This window comes from Vicugna pacos, chromosome 25 (genome assembly GCF_048564905.1).
Source record: "Vicugna pacos chromosome 25, VicPac4, whole genome shotgun sequence".
In the NCBI taxonomy this organism is placed as follows: domain Eukaryota; kingdom Metazoa; phylum Chordata; class Mammalia; order Artiodactyla; family Camelidae; genus Vicugna; species Vicugna pacos.
Window position 1 is genome coordinate 14996066 of NC_133011.1, and position 20259 is coordinate 15016324.

At 34.3% G+C, this 20259-nt stretch overlaps 1 protein-coding gene across 2 annotated transcripts in view; it reads right to left on the reverse strand.

Moving 5' to 3' along the window:
- ANGPT1 (angiopoietin 1) overlaps positions 1-20259 on the reverse strand; it is a 328343-nt gene that overhangs the window by 35639 nt on the left and 272445 nt on the right. For both annotated transcript variants that reach the window (XM_072949606.1, XM_006211566.4), the window contains 2 exons: positions 16795-16922; positions 9059-9160 (listed from right to left, as the gene is read on the reverse strand). In XM_072949606.1, the coding sequence (XP_072805707.1) occupies positions 9059-9160; positions 16795-16922 (230 nt within the window). The remainder of the gene's footprint in view (positions 1-9058; positions 9161-16794; positions 16923-20259) is intronic.

Consider the following 20259-nt stretch of genomic DNA (forward strand, 5'->3'; position numbering starts at 1 on the left):
GAAAAAAAAAAAACCCTAAGTATACTGGCATTCTAGATTTTGGGTATTTACAGTTGCCTCAGAAAGTGTTCCTTGGTAATACATGAGGTTCAACGTAACTCTTGATCAATGTATTTGTTTTCTGACCAGACTATGAGCTCCTTGGGGACAGAAGTTGTGTTGTATTTGTGAATCCTCAAAGACTAGTAGAATGCTGGCATACACTGCATGCTCCATATGTTTTACTGAAATTCAAAGAAAAAGGAAGAAATGGAGGAAGGAATAAAACAAAAGACTACAGCATTCTGCAATTGCATTCAGAGAAGTAACCTTAAAACTTAATTCTTGTTGTAGGTAATTTGGCTGAGTCTTAGGGAAGTGCTTCTTAAAGTGCCCAACTGAATCATAATCATTGGAGCAATTCCTGGCTCCAATCTGAATCAAAATATCTGAGAGCTAGTACATAAATCTGAATCTGGACACACTCCTCATTCGTCTTGTGCACATTCATACTTGGAAGACACACCTCCAGTAATTACAGGACATACTTTGACATTGCAGAAAGAAAAAATATTCTGGTTCATTGATGTATTCATTAATAAAGGTTTTATTTTACCTATATTAAGAAGTATGAGGAAATTACTAAAACAACCACAGCAACCCTTATTTTTTTCAATACAGAGGATAGAATTTGGAAAACATTTTTTTCCTTTCAATTTTAATATATATCAACTTAATAGGATTATAACTACAGTACAAGTGTTCTTAACTAATTTCTTCTTTAACCAACTTAACACATGAATCAATATTCTCCATTCCATCTTTAAAATATATTGATGCCCAGAGTACACTGAAAATATTAAATATATTTGTGCACTACTGTCTGCCAATTGAGTTACTTACCAAAGGCCAATTGTGTTTGGTCCCAAACTCCTTTATGGCAGCTCTGTTATAGTAATGATACAATTTATAATGTTGTATAAATAAGTTAAATACAACTGGGAAAGACGATTTTTTTTATAAAACCTGATTTAAATAATTAGGTTTGCTCTATAAAAGCAAATGACTAAAACAAATGCTTTTGGATTATATGTTGTTGCAACAACTCTAAAAGACCAGGGAAAATAAAAGTTTAAAGGATTTTTAACTTACATTGTTTTGCATATGCCTTACTTGCTTTAGTTTAAAAAAAGCATAAGCTAGAAATTTGATGCATTTGATTATAGGAAAGTTTTAAGAAAGAACTACTGATCCAGAATTCCAAGCTTTCACCCTACATTTAAAAATATGGATAAATGAATGTATATTTTTATATTTCAAGGTAAATCAGAATGTATTAGTGTATATATGCACACTTTTAAGGTTATTCCCCAACTTAACTTAGTTTTTGATTAAACGAACATCCTTTGTCCAATTTGCAGTGGGTAAATGCATCCTGAAGACCATCCACTGGTAGCCCAGAGTACAGATATACTATACACAATACTCCAGTGTCTCCTGTCTCCTCTGTTCTTCAGATGCTCAAGTCACACTTTGCAAAAGTTGCATAGTGGCAGGAAATTTTGGAGCAATTTAGGAAGTGCTAAGAATTTTACACATTTTTATGGCAGCTAGTGCTATATACCAGGGAGAAGAGTGAAGCTTACCTTCTCCAGTGAATAAGCAAAACAGAAAGTTACAGGGGACTGAAAGTCAAAGAATTAGCACATTCTCAGTTGCAGCAGCCGCTGGGAAGAAAAAGACCACTGGGATTCTCCTTGCATTTCTTCTGAGCTCAGATATGTCAAAACTTTCCCTATAGCCACTTGCCGATTCCCTCTTTTGTGCAGTCAGTTACAAGAGATTCAGTAATTATACTAAATGTGAGTAAGGAGGGTGAGAATGATGAAGTGTTAAGTTTTAGGTCAAATATTTCCATGCTGTTGAAAGCATTGCATGCATAAAAGCTCTCCAGCTTCCCTAGGGAAAAGTGCAGTGATCTTCAACGAACCCGAGAAATGGAGAAGCATTTGTGTCATTCTTACAAGAGCCTCCATCCGCATCTTGGCATGTAGGCTTGTACCTCCCTCTAAGTAGGGATTTACAACCCTTCTTAAACAGTTTGCTTTTTTTTTTTGACTGAAAATAGAGAAAGAAGCAACTAAAAAGAAACAATGAAATTTGCTTTGATAAACTAAAATTTTATTTCATGCACCTTCCCAAAAAACTGTCTAAATATGCTCTGTTATGGGAACAAAATATTTGGCTACAAGGCATCAAAATTACTGTTAGAGAGATGGTGCAGGGAGGAAAGCTTCTTATAGCTAAGTGCAGTGATGCAGAAACAACTGTTTTATCTTAAGGATGAAAAATTCGTGAAAGAAGGGGAAATGGGTTCCCACATTAGTAAACTGTCTGTTAAATAGTTTATCAGACATACCACAAGTCTGACTCCTAGAAACAAAGCCTTGGCTTTGATTAAACAACTTCTACTCTCTGTCTCTACTCCAATTTGAAGCCTTGTTCTGCCATATATTTGCTGTTATTTTAAGCCTCAGTTTCCTTATACGCAGAACAGGGATTTAAAATGTCATTTCCACATATAGTGTTGTGAGAAGGAAGTGAGATAATACACCTAAAACATTTATCTCAGTGCATGATACATGAGAAGCACTTAACAAAAACCTAGTTGTTGTTATTATAATTATATATATATTATTAGAGGATATATCACAATATATAGTGATTTTCTGTTTAATTTCCCTCTCTCCAAAGAGACTGTAAGCAGTCTTCCTTTTTATTCTGTATGAGAAAGGGAACAAAAAGTAATCCAGAGTCTTGTCTTAGCATGAAAATTAGTAAGAGCATACTGAAGCAATTCTTTAAAAGGCTTTCAGATGTTAGGAACTAAGGTATTCTTATGACAAGTTGAGTGTGGGCTTATAATAAAGGAGTACTGTTATCTTAATCTGAGAAGTTAATTATTAAATAAGAAATTTAAATCAACTGGTTGCAACTGGGGCTAAACTGTGACATGCAGACTACTTTCTTACTGTTGCTTCTGCTTTCCTAGTGCTGAAGAGAAGCTGTTTTTTTCAATTCTACTTTGGTACTATTTTTAAAAATCCTTTCTCGCTACATCTCATACGTTTTAGGATCTACAAAAGAGGTTTTTGTTTGTTTGTTTTTGAGATCTTAAGCCCATACTAATAAATTGATAGTTCTGACACTTGCTTTCAACTGGGGGTGCATATCAGAAATAGCTGTGGAGCTTTTTAAAAATGTAGATGACTTGGTTCCTGTATGGGGTTTCTGACTCAGTGTTTCTAGGGTGGGCTTAGAGATCTGTACATTTAAAAGGTTCCACAGGTGAGTCTGCTGTGTACCAAAGGTGGAGAACCATAGGATTATGATGTAGAATAGCTATTCTGAGAAACAAGAAAAAAATAAATTAACCAGATCAAATTATCTAAGTAGTACAGAGGGAACAGATAGGCATAAAACATCATCTTCACATTGAGCTTCATGGTAGGAGGTAAGTTTTGATTATGTATTATGGGACTGTCCTTGAAAAAAATTCATATTTCTGCCTGAAATACAGAGATGGCCAATGCACAAAAAAAGGTTTTCACATATAACAGCTTACTATAGATTTATATTTTACTCCAAATAGCCTGCAACATTTATAAGAATAAAAATAAAATCTTATACAAAATTCAGTGTTGATACTGAAAAAACAGCAAGTCCTTATTAAATGAACAAACAATAGTAATAAAAATAGAATTCTTCTTTTTTATAAATAAAGTCCAATGATGCTATGCCATATCCTTTCATGAGAACTACCAATCATAATTATATGAAACATTTTGATATTACAATTCAGATAGATTGCTAATCAACTTTATTTTTCCTTTAGCTCTTTAATAAAAGTCAAAAGGGACTGGAATTTGGCCTAAACTAATGCTGACTTAAAATTGGCCTAAAAAAGCATATTTTGCTTAAAAAAAAAAGTACACAAAGGACAGACCAGTATTCATTAATTTTTGCCAAAACCTGCAGAAATGTTCAGTTTTGATTTGCATTTTTCCAAGTTAATAAAATAATTGTCTCTGATACTTTATTTTGTCTGATAATGCTTATAGGAAGTGTTGACTTTTTATAGCTGAAATGCAATTGAAACCAGACACAGTCCATGTATCTTATGGGTTTCATCTCTTTTCGTAAAATGATTAAAGAAAACAGATATAAGTCAGGGTTGCTGAGCTGTGGCTTTCCAAAGGTGCTTTAACACACAACTCAACTGTGCATCTCCTCTAACTGCTGGGACAGCCCAAGAAAGATCAAAAGAATGATTTACTTCAGCATTTTATATTCCTTATATATTTTTCTCTTTTTAATGTGAAGATGTTAAGTTGCAGTTGAAAATGTGCTCTTAATTTCTTTTCAGAAACAAAGAACTCCCAGAAGGTATGGTGCTCAAACTGAAATATTTGTGTCAATAGGAAGCTCTGTTTATGGGGGCAATTGTTTTCAATACAAAGACAGGTTGTCTCCAGGGCATTAGTCACTACCTTCTATAAAGTTAAGCCACTAGGGTACTATTTGGAACTCCTAGCTTGATTGGGCTTTATATGCAAAAGCACTGCTGATAAATGTTATTGCTGGAGGTCACTAAATGGTATCCTCATGGCTTTAAGGAGTTAATGTAGTTCCCTAAGTGCCTCATTAAAAAGACCCACTCCAGACTTCCCTCTCGGCAAACATCTTTACAAATCCATAAACCAGATTTTGCTGAATCTCCTCATAAGGAAGCTTAAGTGAAAACAAAGCTTAGGTAAAAGACATGTGTAGGCTTAAAGCCAATGTTAGAGTCAAATAAACTGCAAATCTTTCATATTGAGAGAGGTTTAAAATTAATGATCATACATATTTGCAATTTCATGTGTTGATAATTTTAACATATTGTTCTGGAGACCCTAAGAAGCAAGAGACAGCCCACAGATATCAACCACTATGAAGGGAAGGAGAGAGGATAAGCAGGAAGAAGGAGGGATGAAACTTTCTTTCTACATCCAGTGCTTGAGAAAGAAGTGAGGCATCTTATTGTGTATAATAGTAGATCAGTGAGGACTGAGGAGGAAGTGGTACATGTCAAGCAGTTCTTCTTCCCAAAGGCTGTGCACCCTAGCGGGCAGTTCTGATGCAGGGAGCAGGAGTGGGTGTGATTGATAAGAGTTGGCGTAAGGAATCTACATCCATTCTTTGTGGAATCATGTTGTCTTAAGGTGAAAGAAAAACTATGGAGGAAACAACTGAAACACTTTATACCATGTGTTCTGGTGAAAGTTAACTAAGTTGTAACAAGTTGTAACATATGATAAATTCTTTTAATTAAAACAAAAGTCATCAGACTCATTTTTGCCAAAATGTCTCAGATTTTTGGAGTTTATCTCATTTTCTGACCCTGTAGAATTGAAACTCAGCTGACAAATTGTTCTAGTTTGAATAAAATGTGACAGTCTTTCTGTGGAAGAGGAGTAAACATCATAAAAGCTATGATTAAAGAATAATTCAGTCCCGTTTTGTAATAGAAAAGAACAAATTTGACTCTATACTAGATCTGTTCCTTTGACTTTAACCCTGTGCTGTTTCCTAGGCTTAGTCTTGCTGGTTCTGCACCTTTTGTAAAAGAATGTTGCCTATATCCTGAAATATCCAGGACAGCCTTTTCTCAAGGCTCTGACCTTTAAGGATAGTAACAGTTTTCTATTCATATAATGATAAAAAATTGCAGAATAGAAAATAATGTTTGTTTCACTGGAGGTTTACAGGGACACCATGATCTGACCCATGTGGACAGCTGCAATAACAAAGGATTCCAAGTACAAAGAGTTCATTCCTACACGAAGAAGTTTGCAACAACCAAGCATACCGCAACCCCCACCCCCGCCCCTTTTAGTATAAAAGGAGCCTGAATTCCAACCTGGGGAAGATGGTTCTCCAGGACATCAGTCTGCCAGCTTTCCAAATAAAATCACTATTCCTTGCCCCAACACCTTGTCTCCCAATTTATTGGCCTGTTGTGTGGTGAGCAGAATAAGTTTGGACTCAGTTAACAATTCCAATAAAGAAAAAAATGCTATCTATCTATCTATCTATCTATCTATCTATCTATCTATCTATCTATCTATCTTAGATACACACACACACACACACACACACACACACACATATTTGGTTAATGCTTATAAGACATGAGTCAATGCCATACTTCATATGTCAGTCTCCCTTACTTAATGTGCCTAGTTTGCCAACGGGGCAGATGCTTATAGTTAGTAAGTTATCACCATTTTGGAAAATCACTATAATGACAATTTTATGTTCAATTTTCTTTTATTAGTAGTATTAAGTAACAACAATGTATTTCAGATTTGCCAGAATCTTTATCCGTAGTCTCAGATAATTTCTTCACACCCCATTTTAGTGGTGAAAATAATCATATGAGTTAAGGTGGTTCACAAAATAATATTTTTGCCAGAGTTAAGAAAAATTTTTCTGTCTTTGATATTTTAATCTTGGATAATAATAATAATACCTAGTATTTACTACTAGGTAGTAAACACTACCAAGGGCTTTACTTACAGCTAATCCTCAAGGATTAGCAAGTCAGGTTGTAATAGGGAAGAACAAAGCTGACTCCTCCCTGTTAGACCTGTTCCTTTAGTTCTAACCCTGTGCTCTGTTGCCAGTGCTTGTCATGCTGGTTCTGCACTTTTTGTAAAAGACTGCTGCCTACAGTCTGAAATATACAGGATAGCCCATTCTCAAGGTTCTGACTTCTAAGAGTATAACACTTTTTGATTCATATAGAGATAAAAAGTTGCAGAACAGAGAATAATATTTGTCTTGATGAAGGTTTACAGGAAACCTATGACCTCACTTACATAGAGAGCTACAAGAACAAAGGATTCTGACACCAAGAAGTTTGCAACAACCACCTACACCCTCTCTGCTTTTTTGTATAAGAGGCTGAACTCTGACTTGTGTAAGGTGGTTCTCTAGGACATGTCTCCATCTTCTTGGTCTGCTGGCTTTCCAAATAAAGTTGTTATTCCTTGTCCCAACACCTCCTCTCCTGATTTACAGTCCTGTCGTGCAGGGAGCAGAAAGAGTTTGCTAACAAGGTGAAGTATTATTATTAATGACCGCTTTTAATGAGTGAGAAAGTTAAGGCATGGGTTAAATGATTTGCCAAAAATCACTCCATCTTTAAATGCCAGAGTGAAGACTAGAAATGTGCATGTGCAAGACAGGAAGCCATGTCTCCAGGATGATCCCAGAACCAAGAATCTTGAGTCTACAAAAATCAAGGAATACAAATATTCCCCCTGGAGCTCTTTACAAAAGCAAGAAATCCTTCAATACGGAAAAGATGGCTTCCAGCAGCTTACATGAACCGATTCAAGACTAGCTAATCAGCTTCTGAGTTTAAAGTTTCCCTGACCCCTTAAATTTCACCCTGATCCCTGGATCAGGGAGACAGATTTGAGAGCCTTGCCGCCTGTTTCCTTGCCAGCCAACCTAAAGATAAAAGCTTTTTCTTTTCTCAAAAGTTTGTGTCATTGGGCAGTGAGCCCTTGCTTGGTTGCATCACCTTTATCCTATATTCTCACAGTTAATTTTGTAAATTTTTGGTCTAGGTGACTTTACATTTATCTCTGCAGAATTCTATCTTGTTGGCTTTAGAATACACTTCTACCTTAAATTTATGGTTTATTGAAGACAGGAAGGTTCCAACTTTATAAACCTACTTTCAGAGTTAAATTGATGAAAAATATTGTAGACATAGAGACACCACTGGAGATCTTCATTTATGAAAACTCTTTGTTTGTTTACTGGTGTTTAGCCAACTACTAACCTACTAATGTGTAAACTGTGATGTTGACTACAGTTTTTACACATTTTCTACAAGAATATCAAGACAGAATTTAGGCTAGCACATCTCTCTTTATCATTTTCTTTACCTTCTGAGAGGGGAACTTGTCAAAAATTTGTCAAGGCAAGAATTATCCCAAAGATTACATGTAAAATATAAGAATAAGTCCACAAATGGAAATCCTCTTCTATTACTGTGCCTTGACATTTTGTCAGCAGATTTTAATAGTTAATGCTGTAGGCATTACATGATTATTGGATTATGGATTATTTCAACTATCTGTTATATTATTATCTTGGAAAAATTCATCTCCCAACTTGCTTAGTTTCCTCTTAAAATGGAGACAGTGTTAACCAGTAGGTTTGTTATAAAACTTAGACAAGAATTTATCTATCAAACTTGCACATATTAAACATTGAAAGGATTAGCTATTATGATTGTGGTGATGGTGGTGATGATGACGATGATGATGTCTGTTCTTATTCTGGAGATCTCAATGGATCATGCCTCATAGTTCATACACTTGTGTACTTGTCTCACCTTGAATCTAGACTGCCCCTATCATAAACTTTAACCAAAAGAATGCAGTGGAAGTGACACCATGCCATTTCTGGGTCTAATAAATCTTATAAAGGCATGGAAGCTTCTCTTTTTGTGCCTGAGGGATGTCAACTGCCAAATAAAAGTCTGATGACCCTGGGTCAGTATACTGGGAAAAGCCCAACCTAGCCACATGCAGGAGTTCTCAATCAAGAGCCAGCAACAACTTGCCAGCCACATGAGTGAAGTCATTGGTAGTATCTATCAGTCCTGCTCCACAACTCATAGCCCTGCACACTTCCCCTATCTTGGCTCACGAACCCAGCCTGGGTCTAAGCTCTAGCTTCTCCCACCCACTTTCAACCAGGAACAAAGTCAGACAATATATAACAGTTCACCAAATAATTTCAGTAATATATTTTTCTTTCTGATGCACATATGGAAATCATTTACTGAAAATGATATGTGAGCGTTTTTGTGTTTAAAGAGAATAATGACATTGATGTGTCATTTTATTTTTAAAATAACTGAAAGACATCTAAAAGTAAAGGTGTTTGTCATGTAGTGTGGTGAAGAAAATCTCATGATAAGACATCAAAAACTATGTAAATTTTTCTATCTTACCATTTTATATTCTTTCCAACCTCTTTGGAAATCCAGACTTCCATCTTCACGATGTTGTATTACAGTCCAACCTCCCCCATTAAGATCCATATTGCAAAATACCTGACAAAAGGAAAATAAAGCCAAGTGAAAAATACCTATTTTAAAGAAACAGGAGTCAGATATATTTCAAAATAGAAATAGGATGGATAGGGCTATATACGAAAATTTTTTTAAGTTGCCATATTGAAAATGTTAATTTAGGCATTTTATTGGCTATTTCTTCCTGTATTTAAGTTGTTTCTGTTTAAATTCAATCTAATGTGCATAAATTACCTGTAAAGATTTAAAACAGTCCAATGAAAATTATCTCAGCCACAGATTATAAAATTAAAAAAAATTTGTATTAAGTGATGGTAGGCACTTGTGTATATTCAATTTTTTAAAATGCTACTGAGGTTTCCAAAATTACCGACCATTTTATTGCTAAAATGTAAGACTCAGAATTTTTGAATATTGATTAATTAAATCACACTATAATAATAATAAAGATTAAGGATAAATAATTTAAAAATTATATATATTTAATCATTGCATATTTCATTGTATATTAACTCCCATACACTTACACACTACAGTAATTATTCTTGATGGTTCAGTATTACATTAGAGGCAAAATTTGGTCCCCAGCATATGGAGGACACATTATTTGCCTGAATCTTCACCATAAACAGTAAGAGGAACACATGACATACTGTATTTCTTCCAACTGCAAGAAGCATTTCTTTTCTATGTGGAAAAGTTATCCAAATCTTTCAAAGACTTAGGCTTATTTCAGTTATTCTAAATACAATAGTATTTGTTTAGAAACTGATTCATTTCCCCCCGAGTTCACCCACAGAGAGAAACATATCTGTTAGGGGATTATCTTTGGAGAGTAATCACTGTAATTGATGTAGCATGAATATGGCAGCTTGATTATTCAAGGGCTCAGCTATGGAGAATATCATTCCCCCGGCAATTGATTCCTAAAGCATTTTGGAGGCTGGCTAAAGGTGTAGATATGAGGCAACAGCAGCAGGCAGGCTGTGTGGGCACAAAACTAAGCTCAGATTAAAGAAAAAAACCTCTTGTTTTCTCTGAGACATTAAATTTGGAGCACAAATGGCCAAAGGGTATGAAAACAATGACAAGAACTGTCATTCAATGGACAAATTGCCCATATATTTCCTCAGAGTAAAAAAAGCTCTGAGATACATGCTTAACTGTGAACATATAAACATAGGCAAACTGCTCTCCTGAGAGCTCTTACTCTAATTTGACAACAGCCACCCATCAGTATGTATTCATCATTACTAGGAATTGACCCACTTCCAAGATTATAAATTTGAAATTTCCCTCCTTGTCTCAAGGTTCCCCTCTCTACTAATTCCTTTACCTTTATGCACCTGCTCTTTGTCCTCAATGTAACCTTAGGTAGTCCTTCATTGTCCTTAATTATTTTATTTTCTACCAAACAAGCATTTTTGGGCATTGATTCTGTATTACAACTGGGGATATTATGATGAACAAAATATGGATCATGTCCTCAAAACACCTAAAAGTTTCAATAGTTCAAAAATTTCTCTTGTAGAATTAAGGAGATGTAGGAATCCACAATTTTCAACTCCAGTGACCTGAAGAATAATAGTTATTAATCTAAATAAGAAATTTGAGGAAGAGAGCTTACATATGAGAAAAAGAAATGATCATAGTTTTGGACACCCAGAGTTTGGGACAGCATAGTCATCCAAAAGCCAAGTTTACTGACCAGTTAGAGATGATCTAACCAGAGGTAGCTGAAGGAGAACAATATGGATAAGAGCATAAGGGAGTTAGAAAAGAATAGTCATTAACAATAACATGCTTGTTAAGTGCTAGATAATTTAAACACTTTACATGTATTTTCTAATTTATCTCACAACAACCTTATGATGTAGGTATGATTATTATCTCCATTTTACCCCGAGGCTTCAAGTACTTCAGCAACTTACCAATGGTTATTATTAATATAACAAGTAATGGATCTAGGATTTGAACCCCATGTCTGTCTAACTCAAAATTATTGTGGGAGTAATCTTCGTGAAAGCAATAGCTGTTAGCACAAAGATGGATTTTTAAAGAAGTAAAGAAAAGTGTAAAGAGATGCGTGTGGAGGGAGCCAAAGGAGGGGTCCAAGAATGGACTTTGGTGAACAACTGATGGAGATAAAAGACATCAATACCTTTAGGCAGTCAGGAACTTCATTTTATTTGCTGCTGTCCCCAGTGCCTAGAGTAGTGCCTAGCCTACAGTTGGCACTAAGTGAGTATTTATTGAATAACTACAGATGCAATAAGGAAAGATAAAAATAAGAAAATTTGGTTAATGGGATGCAATGAGAGCTGGGGATGGATTTTGAGTTGGGGAAGTGATCAACTTAATCAAATATTCCAGAGAAGTCAAGATAAAGAAAGATTAAGAAAATACACACTTAAATTTAAAATGAAGGAGCCATTGGTGACCTTGAGGAGAGAGATTGAAGCTTTCCTATAAGAATGAAATCCAGATGGCACAGTTTAAAGAGGGCATAGTTGGTGATTCAACACAAGTGGCCAAAGTGGAATTTTACTGGTAAAATAGATAAGAGTAAGTGAAAATGTCAAGGAAATATTTTGTTAGGGGAAACTGATACCATTTGTTTTTTTTAAACTAAATTTTACCCTACCTTGACTAGTTAATCTAAAATTTTTTTCCAGATGTTAATTTTCTAATGGATATTGACTGCCTGAAAGTTTGTCATACTGTATTTCCAAACCTATAAAATCCACTTACACACTCAGGAAAAGGAATAATAATATTTATAAATACAGAGTGTGTAGAGAAAACTATTTGTTATAGTTTTTTTATTACTAGTACCTGCTATTAAAATTCTATGCACTTGTAACGTTTTGAAATTACTCACAAATTTTAGAAAAAAAGACAACTTTCCTCTTAAACAAAGTTATCCAGTGACTTGAAAATATTAAGATGTGTTGGACGTACTTCTTAGACAAGTCAGAACTACATGGGGAAACGATAGAAGCTACTGAGGCAGATTACTGCACTGGAAGCTGAGGGTAGAAAAGAGGTTATATCTATGTTTCACAGTTCTTATTAGGACTCAATACTAACAGCAGTGATTACAGTCGCCATTTGTAGAATATGGACACAACAGAGGTGAATGGCACATTGATTAGGGGCATGGACTTGGGTGCTAGATTACCTGTGCTCAAGTCCCACCTCTGATCTCTCTAACTATCTCTTAGATCTCTTGCAAAGATTAAATGAGTCAATGCATATAGAGTTTTTAGAATAGTGTTTGGCACAAAATATGCTTCGTCATTACTGTCATTATGTATTTATATTATGCATTATATACTCTAGGTATATAATAGTAAGGTATTATATGTAATATTTCATCTAATTTATTATTTATAATTTATTATGAAAAGTATGGACTGTACAAAGCCAAAATATATAGAAGTAAACTGTCCTTATGATTACAATTACCAGCTTCTTGTTAATAGTATTGGCATCACTAATCTTTGACCATGCTACTTTTTATTGTATGCATATATACATATGTGCATATATATAAATGAAGTTGGATTCATGCTAGCACATACACAAAAAGACCATGTTATTTCTAGTCAGAAGAATAATAAAAGCTTACGCTTAACAGATGAAGGAAATTCAAGAAAATAGGTAGTTGGTTTGGAAAGATTTGCAACATGAAAGGACTTGAAAAGTTCCTTCACCAAAATGATGTGGTCTGTGCTATCTTGAGGTGTCCTTCCTGTAGACTTGGCCCTGCTACATTTACTATTCCTGTTGCATTTATTGATCATATGACCTGGGCTTAACTCTATCCAAGAAAAGATTGAACTGGCTCCTGTCCCAGTCAGGGTCAAAGCTTTCAAGCATTAAATACCTTTTAACATAATACAACGATTTAAACACAAACAAAAAGGGGAAATTTGATTCACATAGTTCTTATGCTTTTATGTTCCATACAAGTTGGAATGATTAACCTTGTGGATGTTAATTATTTTTCCATAACCTTAAGAAAAAAGACTCAACACATTTGTTACAGTCCTTTTCCAAGAATTAGGGTAATTATGAATTCAGAAATAATTTTAAAAATATTTTACAACAATCAGAGCTATGATTTAATGGTTTGTTTTACTGAATAAAACTAAGCTGGCTATAGTGCATTTGGTTTTAGAAACTCATGAAATAAAAGGAAGAATCCTATTTCCTACTACCATGTGTTGAAGGGAATTCACAGAGGAAAATGACACAAGCCATTAATAATATCAAAAGTAAAAAATAAATATATAAATGATCTCATTCTCATTTTCTATCTACTTGAAAAAATTTAATTGTACAAAACTGCCCTTGGCTTCCATGACACATTTGAAAAGATAATACTTTTCTAACTTTAGCACACATTCTTTCTTGGCAGGGAACAATGTCAGTCAAAACAATAACTATATAACAATTGTGTATACTTGCAACTCTCACTCTGCCTAAAATTAATACTCTTATCAATAGTTTTTAATTGTCTAGTAGACCACTTTTATTGACTGATCCATATCTTAAATCATACATAATTGAATGTGGCTTTGTTTTTTATATAGGCTTGCCTTGAGTTTCTTACCCTTGCTAGAACTTCTGCAAACATTAAAGTAGCAAAGTTTTTGCTAAGCATATCCACAATTAGCACCCAACCTTATATCTACAAAGCACAATCTACTTGTACGGGTGAAAGTCCTAAAGATGCATTTTACAAGCACATTTTATAGAATTGAGAGGACACCAATGATTTATATCAAAATAAGAGAAGAGAATGAGATTACATAGCAAAAGGAAGAGAGATGGCTTATAATCAGAATATAGTTTTCTGACAATAAACTCCTACCCTTGTCACTCACATAGGTTCCCATAAAAAATTTTGAGTGGGGCAGCTTCAGTCACCACTAATATAAGTAATTATCCTATTTAGCCCCCTGTTAAGATCGTATGGTCTGGAGTTGATTCTTTTATTACAAAGCCTGTATTCAATATTTAGTATGTGACTTGGGAAGTTATTTTTTTCTAAAGTAGGGATAAATGAGAGCAGCTAGCTCGTAGAGTTATTGGAAGTAAATAAGTGAGTATATAAATCTAAAGTGCTTAGATTAGAACCTGGCAAATGCACAATATATTTGAACTATTATATTAATCAGTTTCTAAATTACATCAGGGAACTTCACACAATATTTGTTCTTACTAATGCCGAGCTATATGAACATAGTAAGGGATTTTAAATAAAATTTGCTGCCTACCAGAAAGTGTAGGTATATCAGCCTAAAGTATCCATCTCCACAACAGAAAAATATTACTATTTGTAAAAGGATTGTGATCATAAAAGGGACTAAAAGAATTGCGATCAAAAAGAATAAAATAAGGGGATGGACACTTAAGTCAAGAGGAAGGCCAAAGTCTTTCTTCCTTATCGTCAGTTATCTCTCCCTCTTACCATGCTCTGTTACTGTTTCCAGTTAAACTAAATCCAATGATAATCCTGACCAAATGACATGTGAATTTCTCCTCCTTCCTTTGGAAGAGACACAGGGCTATTTCTATAGTGATAAAAATTGCCCCTTACAGGCCTGTATTGATACTACTGCCAATCTGCTCAGGGAACTTTTTTTTTTCCTAAAAGGAGGATTGCTTAATATTTTCAGTTAATTTTATTTTCATAGTCAACTTATGTTAGATGGGAAGTGACAATCATTAAGGTTTCTTTCAGGTCTTGGGCAACACTATAGGTAAACTACACAGAGTATTTATGCTAGCTCCATTCTTCTCCCCTACGACAGTTTCTGACACACTTTACATGCTATCTGTATGGTGTGTCAGTGTGTGGGTGCACATACATGCCTGTGCGTGTATATGAACTGAATTTAAGCTTACCCATGATTTTAAGAAATCAGCAAGCAGAGTAGGAAGGCTTCGTGTCATGCGATCCAAAGGATTCAAAAGGCTCCTTTTTACAATAAATTACCCTTTCCTCTTTACTCCTAAACTTACTATTGTACCTTCACAGCTTTTTCTTAAATCCATTAAACACTTGATTCAGTGAATTTCTGCACAGAAGCCCAAAATGAAATACAGTGAAATAAAACTTCTCTGGGAGCAATGTACTTAACTGTGCCTGCCACCTCTTTTACACTCTGCGCTTTCTCCATTCCTCTCCCCTGTTATAGGACAGCATGGAAGGCCTGTTTTCAGAAGAAAATTTTTGTCCAGAAAAGGGAAAAAACACTGAGCTAACTTAAATCATTAATCCTCATAGAAATCAGCAGAGAGGATGCTGGTAGAATCTAGACTCTCCCTCTTGACCACTATGGGATATTTGGCAACTAGTCTCCAAGATTCATTTCCCTTACCCGTCAAAGGAAACTAACAATCAAACTGACTAAGTTAGGCTTGGTAACTACACACCACACAAAAGCCTTGATATTATCATCAGAAGGTCATTTATTCACTCATTTATTTCAGCACATATTTACTGAGGACCTACTATGTGCCAGAAACTATTCTGGGAAATCAAAGATGAAAAGGTAAAGACCTTGCCTCACAGAACTCTGGCAGTGAGAAAGTCATGCTAAGTTGCTTGAGGAAATCAGGGAAAGCCTTCCAAGAACATGTGCACAGTACATAGAGGAAATGGGGACACAGGACTGGTAATTTAGGTGGGAAAAAGAATGAAGAAAAATTGCTCCATCCCTTGAGGATAAAGCACTGCAAGGGCAGAATGTCCTCTTGGGGTCTTGAGAATCTAGCTAAAGCTTTTTACATGCTGAAGAGTAAGACTGGACTTTCCTCAAAGCTCCCCATAAACCCTGCTTCAAACAGTGTCTAGACTACACTTCTACAGTATGATATAATTAGCTGTGTAATTATCTGTTTTCACCACTACACTGGGAACTGTTTGTTCTATATTATGGCCATGGTCAGTAACTGACAAAATAAATGACATACATTTAATATGTATTGAATGAAGGAATGGGTGGATGTTCTAATGAATAAATAGGGAGAAAGAGTATACAAAAGAGATGTGACAGTAAAAAGATAGTGTTTCTTTACTTCAAAGTTTACTTTGGATCCTGTTCAATACACTGATGAATCCTATCCTCCAACACACTCTTTTAGGTAAATATGAAAAGCAAATCCTTTCAAGATTACGAGTTAAGATAGAATTTGTTTCTCTACCCTAATGGGAGCAGTGATTCTGGAAACATGTCTCTAGCTCTGTCTTCACAGTATTTGGACTGTAGGTGATGTGTTCCATCTGGGTCCTTGGGACTTCGGAAGACAGTTCCTAACTCTTCCCCGTGCACTTGAAGTACATGTGACTTTGACGTGTAATCTGTACAAGGCAAGCACATATGAGCAATGGGACATCCCAGGGATGAGCAGAGAATAAATAGAAAACTTTGTGTGAAATAAAGATGGGAGGTGTAGGGTTTGGGAGAGGCCTGTATAATAGGGTTTTCATCTTTTATGGACCTGGGAAACAGCATATCTTTGGGAGAAAAGAGCTGAGGCATATATATTTTCAGTTTAACAAGCTCACAAATCAATCTGATTATTCAGCAATTCAACTAGGATCTGCTTTACATCTCATAAACAAACACTTCTGGTTTTACCTTTTTGGGTTCTGGCATATTATTAATATAAATAGTGTAGATTCCACTTTTATTAAAACCAGCTTGATATACATCTGCACAGTCTCTAAATGGTTTTTCTTCCTCTTTTTTTCCTCCCTTTAGTAAAACTGCAAAAAAAAAAAAAAAAAAAGATTGCAATATGTGAGTATCAGTACCATTAGTTCCCAAATGGACTACAAGTATTCCTAAGCAAGTTTTCATTTCCTCCAAACAAATGTCAATACTGCATTTACTGAAAAATCAGTCATAAAAACTACTAGAATTTGAGGTGACACAGAATTACAAAACTATAGGAAAAATATGTAAATCAATTTATAATTGAATACTTTTAATATTTTGTTTAATTTCTTAAATTTTGTTTTTCCTTTATAACTTCCAGAACATCAACTCAAGGGACAAATGACCTGAGCATGTAATACCTCCAATTGTTAACAATTATGTCAGTGTTTCCGCAAAATTTCTAAAACGTTCTAACCTATATTTCATAGGGAAGTTTGAAACAAGTGCTAAAATATTTTTGGATGAGGAAGAGATAAAGATGAATTCAGACATAAAAATATAATATGGAGGTTTAAGATTGCACTGTTTTTTGTGGTTTTATATTGAAGAGCTCCTAGAAACTTAAAAAAAAAAACTCAAAGTAATTATAAAGTTGAAAGAACTCTCTGATCCAATTTAACTATCTAGAACAAAAGGAAAGTGAACTTTGTTTTTTGTTTAATGCCCTGAAGTTAAACTATGAGGAAGATGACACACAAATAGAAAAAAAAAATGAGTAAGATCTGAAATTAAGTCATAAGATAGAAGAGCTCAGTGAAGGCTAGAAGTGAAGTGAAAAAAGAAATTTAATTGGAGATAGTCTCTACTGGGAGAAATTTTATTTCATTCACTAAATTTCATTCATTATTAAGTTCTTATTAATGAGATCAAAATATAAAAATGACTCATATTTAATAGTTCTTAGGTAAAGATACAGGTGATGTATTTATAAAATATTTATGATTTAGTATTTTCTAATGAATATATATTATGTTAGCAATTAGACTCATTAGCTTTTTTCTTAAATTAAGAGTAATAATATTTTATAAACTTGGCCTTAAAAGTCTCTAGTTATTTAATAACTATCTGCTTTCAATCACTCTCAGTCACAATGGTCTTTTAAAATAATATTATCTAGGTACACTACATATCAATGCTTTTAAATTGATTTTAAATGCCCTAACAATCTAAAATACTAGCCAGATTAAAATTTAAGATGCATGATATTACTAATTTATAGGTAATTAAAAATAAACAGTCTAATCTTTGTGGAAAAAATGACTATCTTAATATAAATATTTCAAATTTTCAAAAATAATTTTTCAAGCAAATGAAATATCCATGTCAGATACATTGCTATAATAGAAATATAGAATTATAACATTTAATAGCATTATGGCTTTCTACACAGTTCATGTTTGCATTAATGGTTTTGCCTACTTATAGTAATAACTACCTCTAAACACCACCATCACAATTGCAATATTAACACAAAATAAGTAATGAGAGGACTAACAGTTCATATGATAGTGATGAAGCATTGCACAGAATGTATACAAATAGCCATTAAAATGAATGTATAAATACTCAAAAGCCATTTTTAATGGCATTGGGCATGTCAATGGATTATATAAATGTCTTTTTTTTTTTCAAAAACATCAGTGCATTTCACTTATGCTTGCTTATTTAAGCTAATGGACTGTTAGTTTTCTAAAACAAAACCTTCCTAAATTCTAAATGCTTGCTCTTCTGTTAAAAAGTTTAAAATAACCAAATTAGATACAAAAAAGGAGATGTAAAGAAATACTAAATAAAACTTACGATCCCTTGAGAGGATAAACAACACAGGAAAATGTGGTCAAGAGGAATTCAGTAAACCTATTTTTCTTTTTTGGGTAAAACACAGAGAAAATCATTTATCTAAGGAGAAAATGCTTCTCGTGAAATATACCACTTCCTGCCTTCCCTTATTTAGTTATGTGAGGAGAATACATTCCCCTTCCTACTTCTCTGCCACTTCCCTTCTGCTTTTCTTTTCCTCTTCAGGATGATGTGGATGAAGGGGCTGTTGTGAGGGAAGAGAGAAGCTATTTCACACACATTTTCAATAATGAAGTGGTCTCTCCTTGTCAAAGCTGGCTAATTGACTTAGTTTGTTCACTGACTATATGAGGTCTTACCATTGTTGTTTAAGCCCCAGGTAATCTAATCGTGCTATAAACTGTAAGCTTTATCTGAATAATTAAGAATTAAATATTGTTGCACATGAAATAATATATGATGTATATATCAATATGTTGATTGCAGGGATTTTACTCTCATAACTTCAGTTTGAATGCCTATTTTCTTTGTTAAGTACTGGAGAATTCTGAAATTCGGTGTTATGATTATATATTATAAAACTGGACATATAATAAACATTTTAAAACATAGAAAGACAATAACAAAGATGAATTTACTGAACATTCCACGTGTTAGAACTAAGGATAAATTTTTGTAGGTCTTGAGATTCATTAAGATGGAAGATAATGCCTGGAGGAATGTAAGATAAATAAGAGACAGATATGGAAAACCTGATGGAAGAAGATATAAGAAGCATCAACTGGACAGAGCAGGGAGGAGCAATCTGGATACTTGATAGAGGTGTTTTATCTACCTGTAAAAGTGGTTTAACTTGTTATAATAATACATTGGTTTTAAAGCATGAATTTTTAAAAAAATGATCTTTACATCTAAAAGTTCCTTCTTTGATCACATACTCTTATTTTTTTCCTCTCCCATTCTTTAATTCTTACTGAGTTTGTCTTTCTTCTAATTGAGAGTCTTGATTCCCACTATGACTATCAGCCTCTTCCTAGCCTCCTTTTTCTTTCTTCCTAGCTTCAGTCTGAGAGTCAGAAATTAAAGAACAGTTCAGATAAAATTAATAGTGTCCTCCATCCATTGTCATTTCATACACTAACTCCTTCTATGGGTAAATTGTGACCCAAGGAAGGATGTTTATTTACTTTCTTACCCCCACTTCTGATTGCAAACACTAAGGTGAGGCTATTTCTTGCCATTCAGAAACATGTTTTCTAAACTCAGCTGTATTCTCTGTGCTGCTCAGTCAAACCCTTGATCATTTCTAATAGGCCTTTTATTACATTTCCTGAAAAGTGTATTTCAAATCTTTCTACTTTTTTTCAAGACTAAATCTCACTCCTGTCTTCTCTCACTCTTTATATATGACCTTGTTTAATGGTTTACTATGAAGATCAAAGCCATTTAAAATGTCTCCTCCACCTTCTTCCTCTACAGAAGTATCCTTGCCTGTCTTGTCCTTGCCTTTTGTGTTGAGCTCTCTTAGTCCCTTTTCTACCTCTCTAATTGACCTTTCTCATCCCTCTTCACTGGATTCTGTTC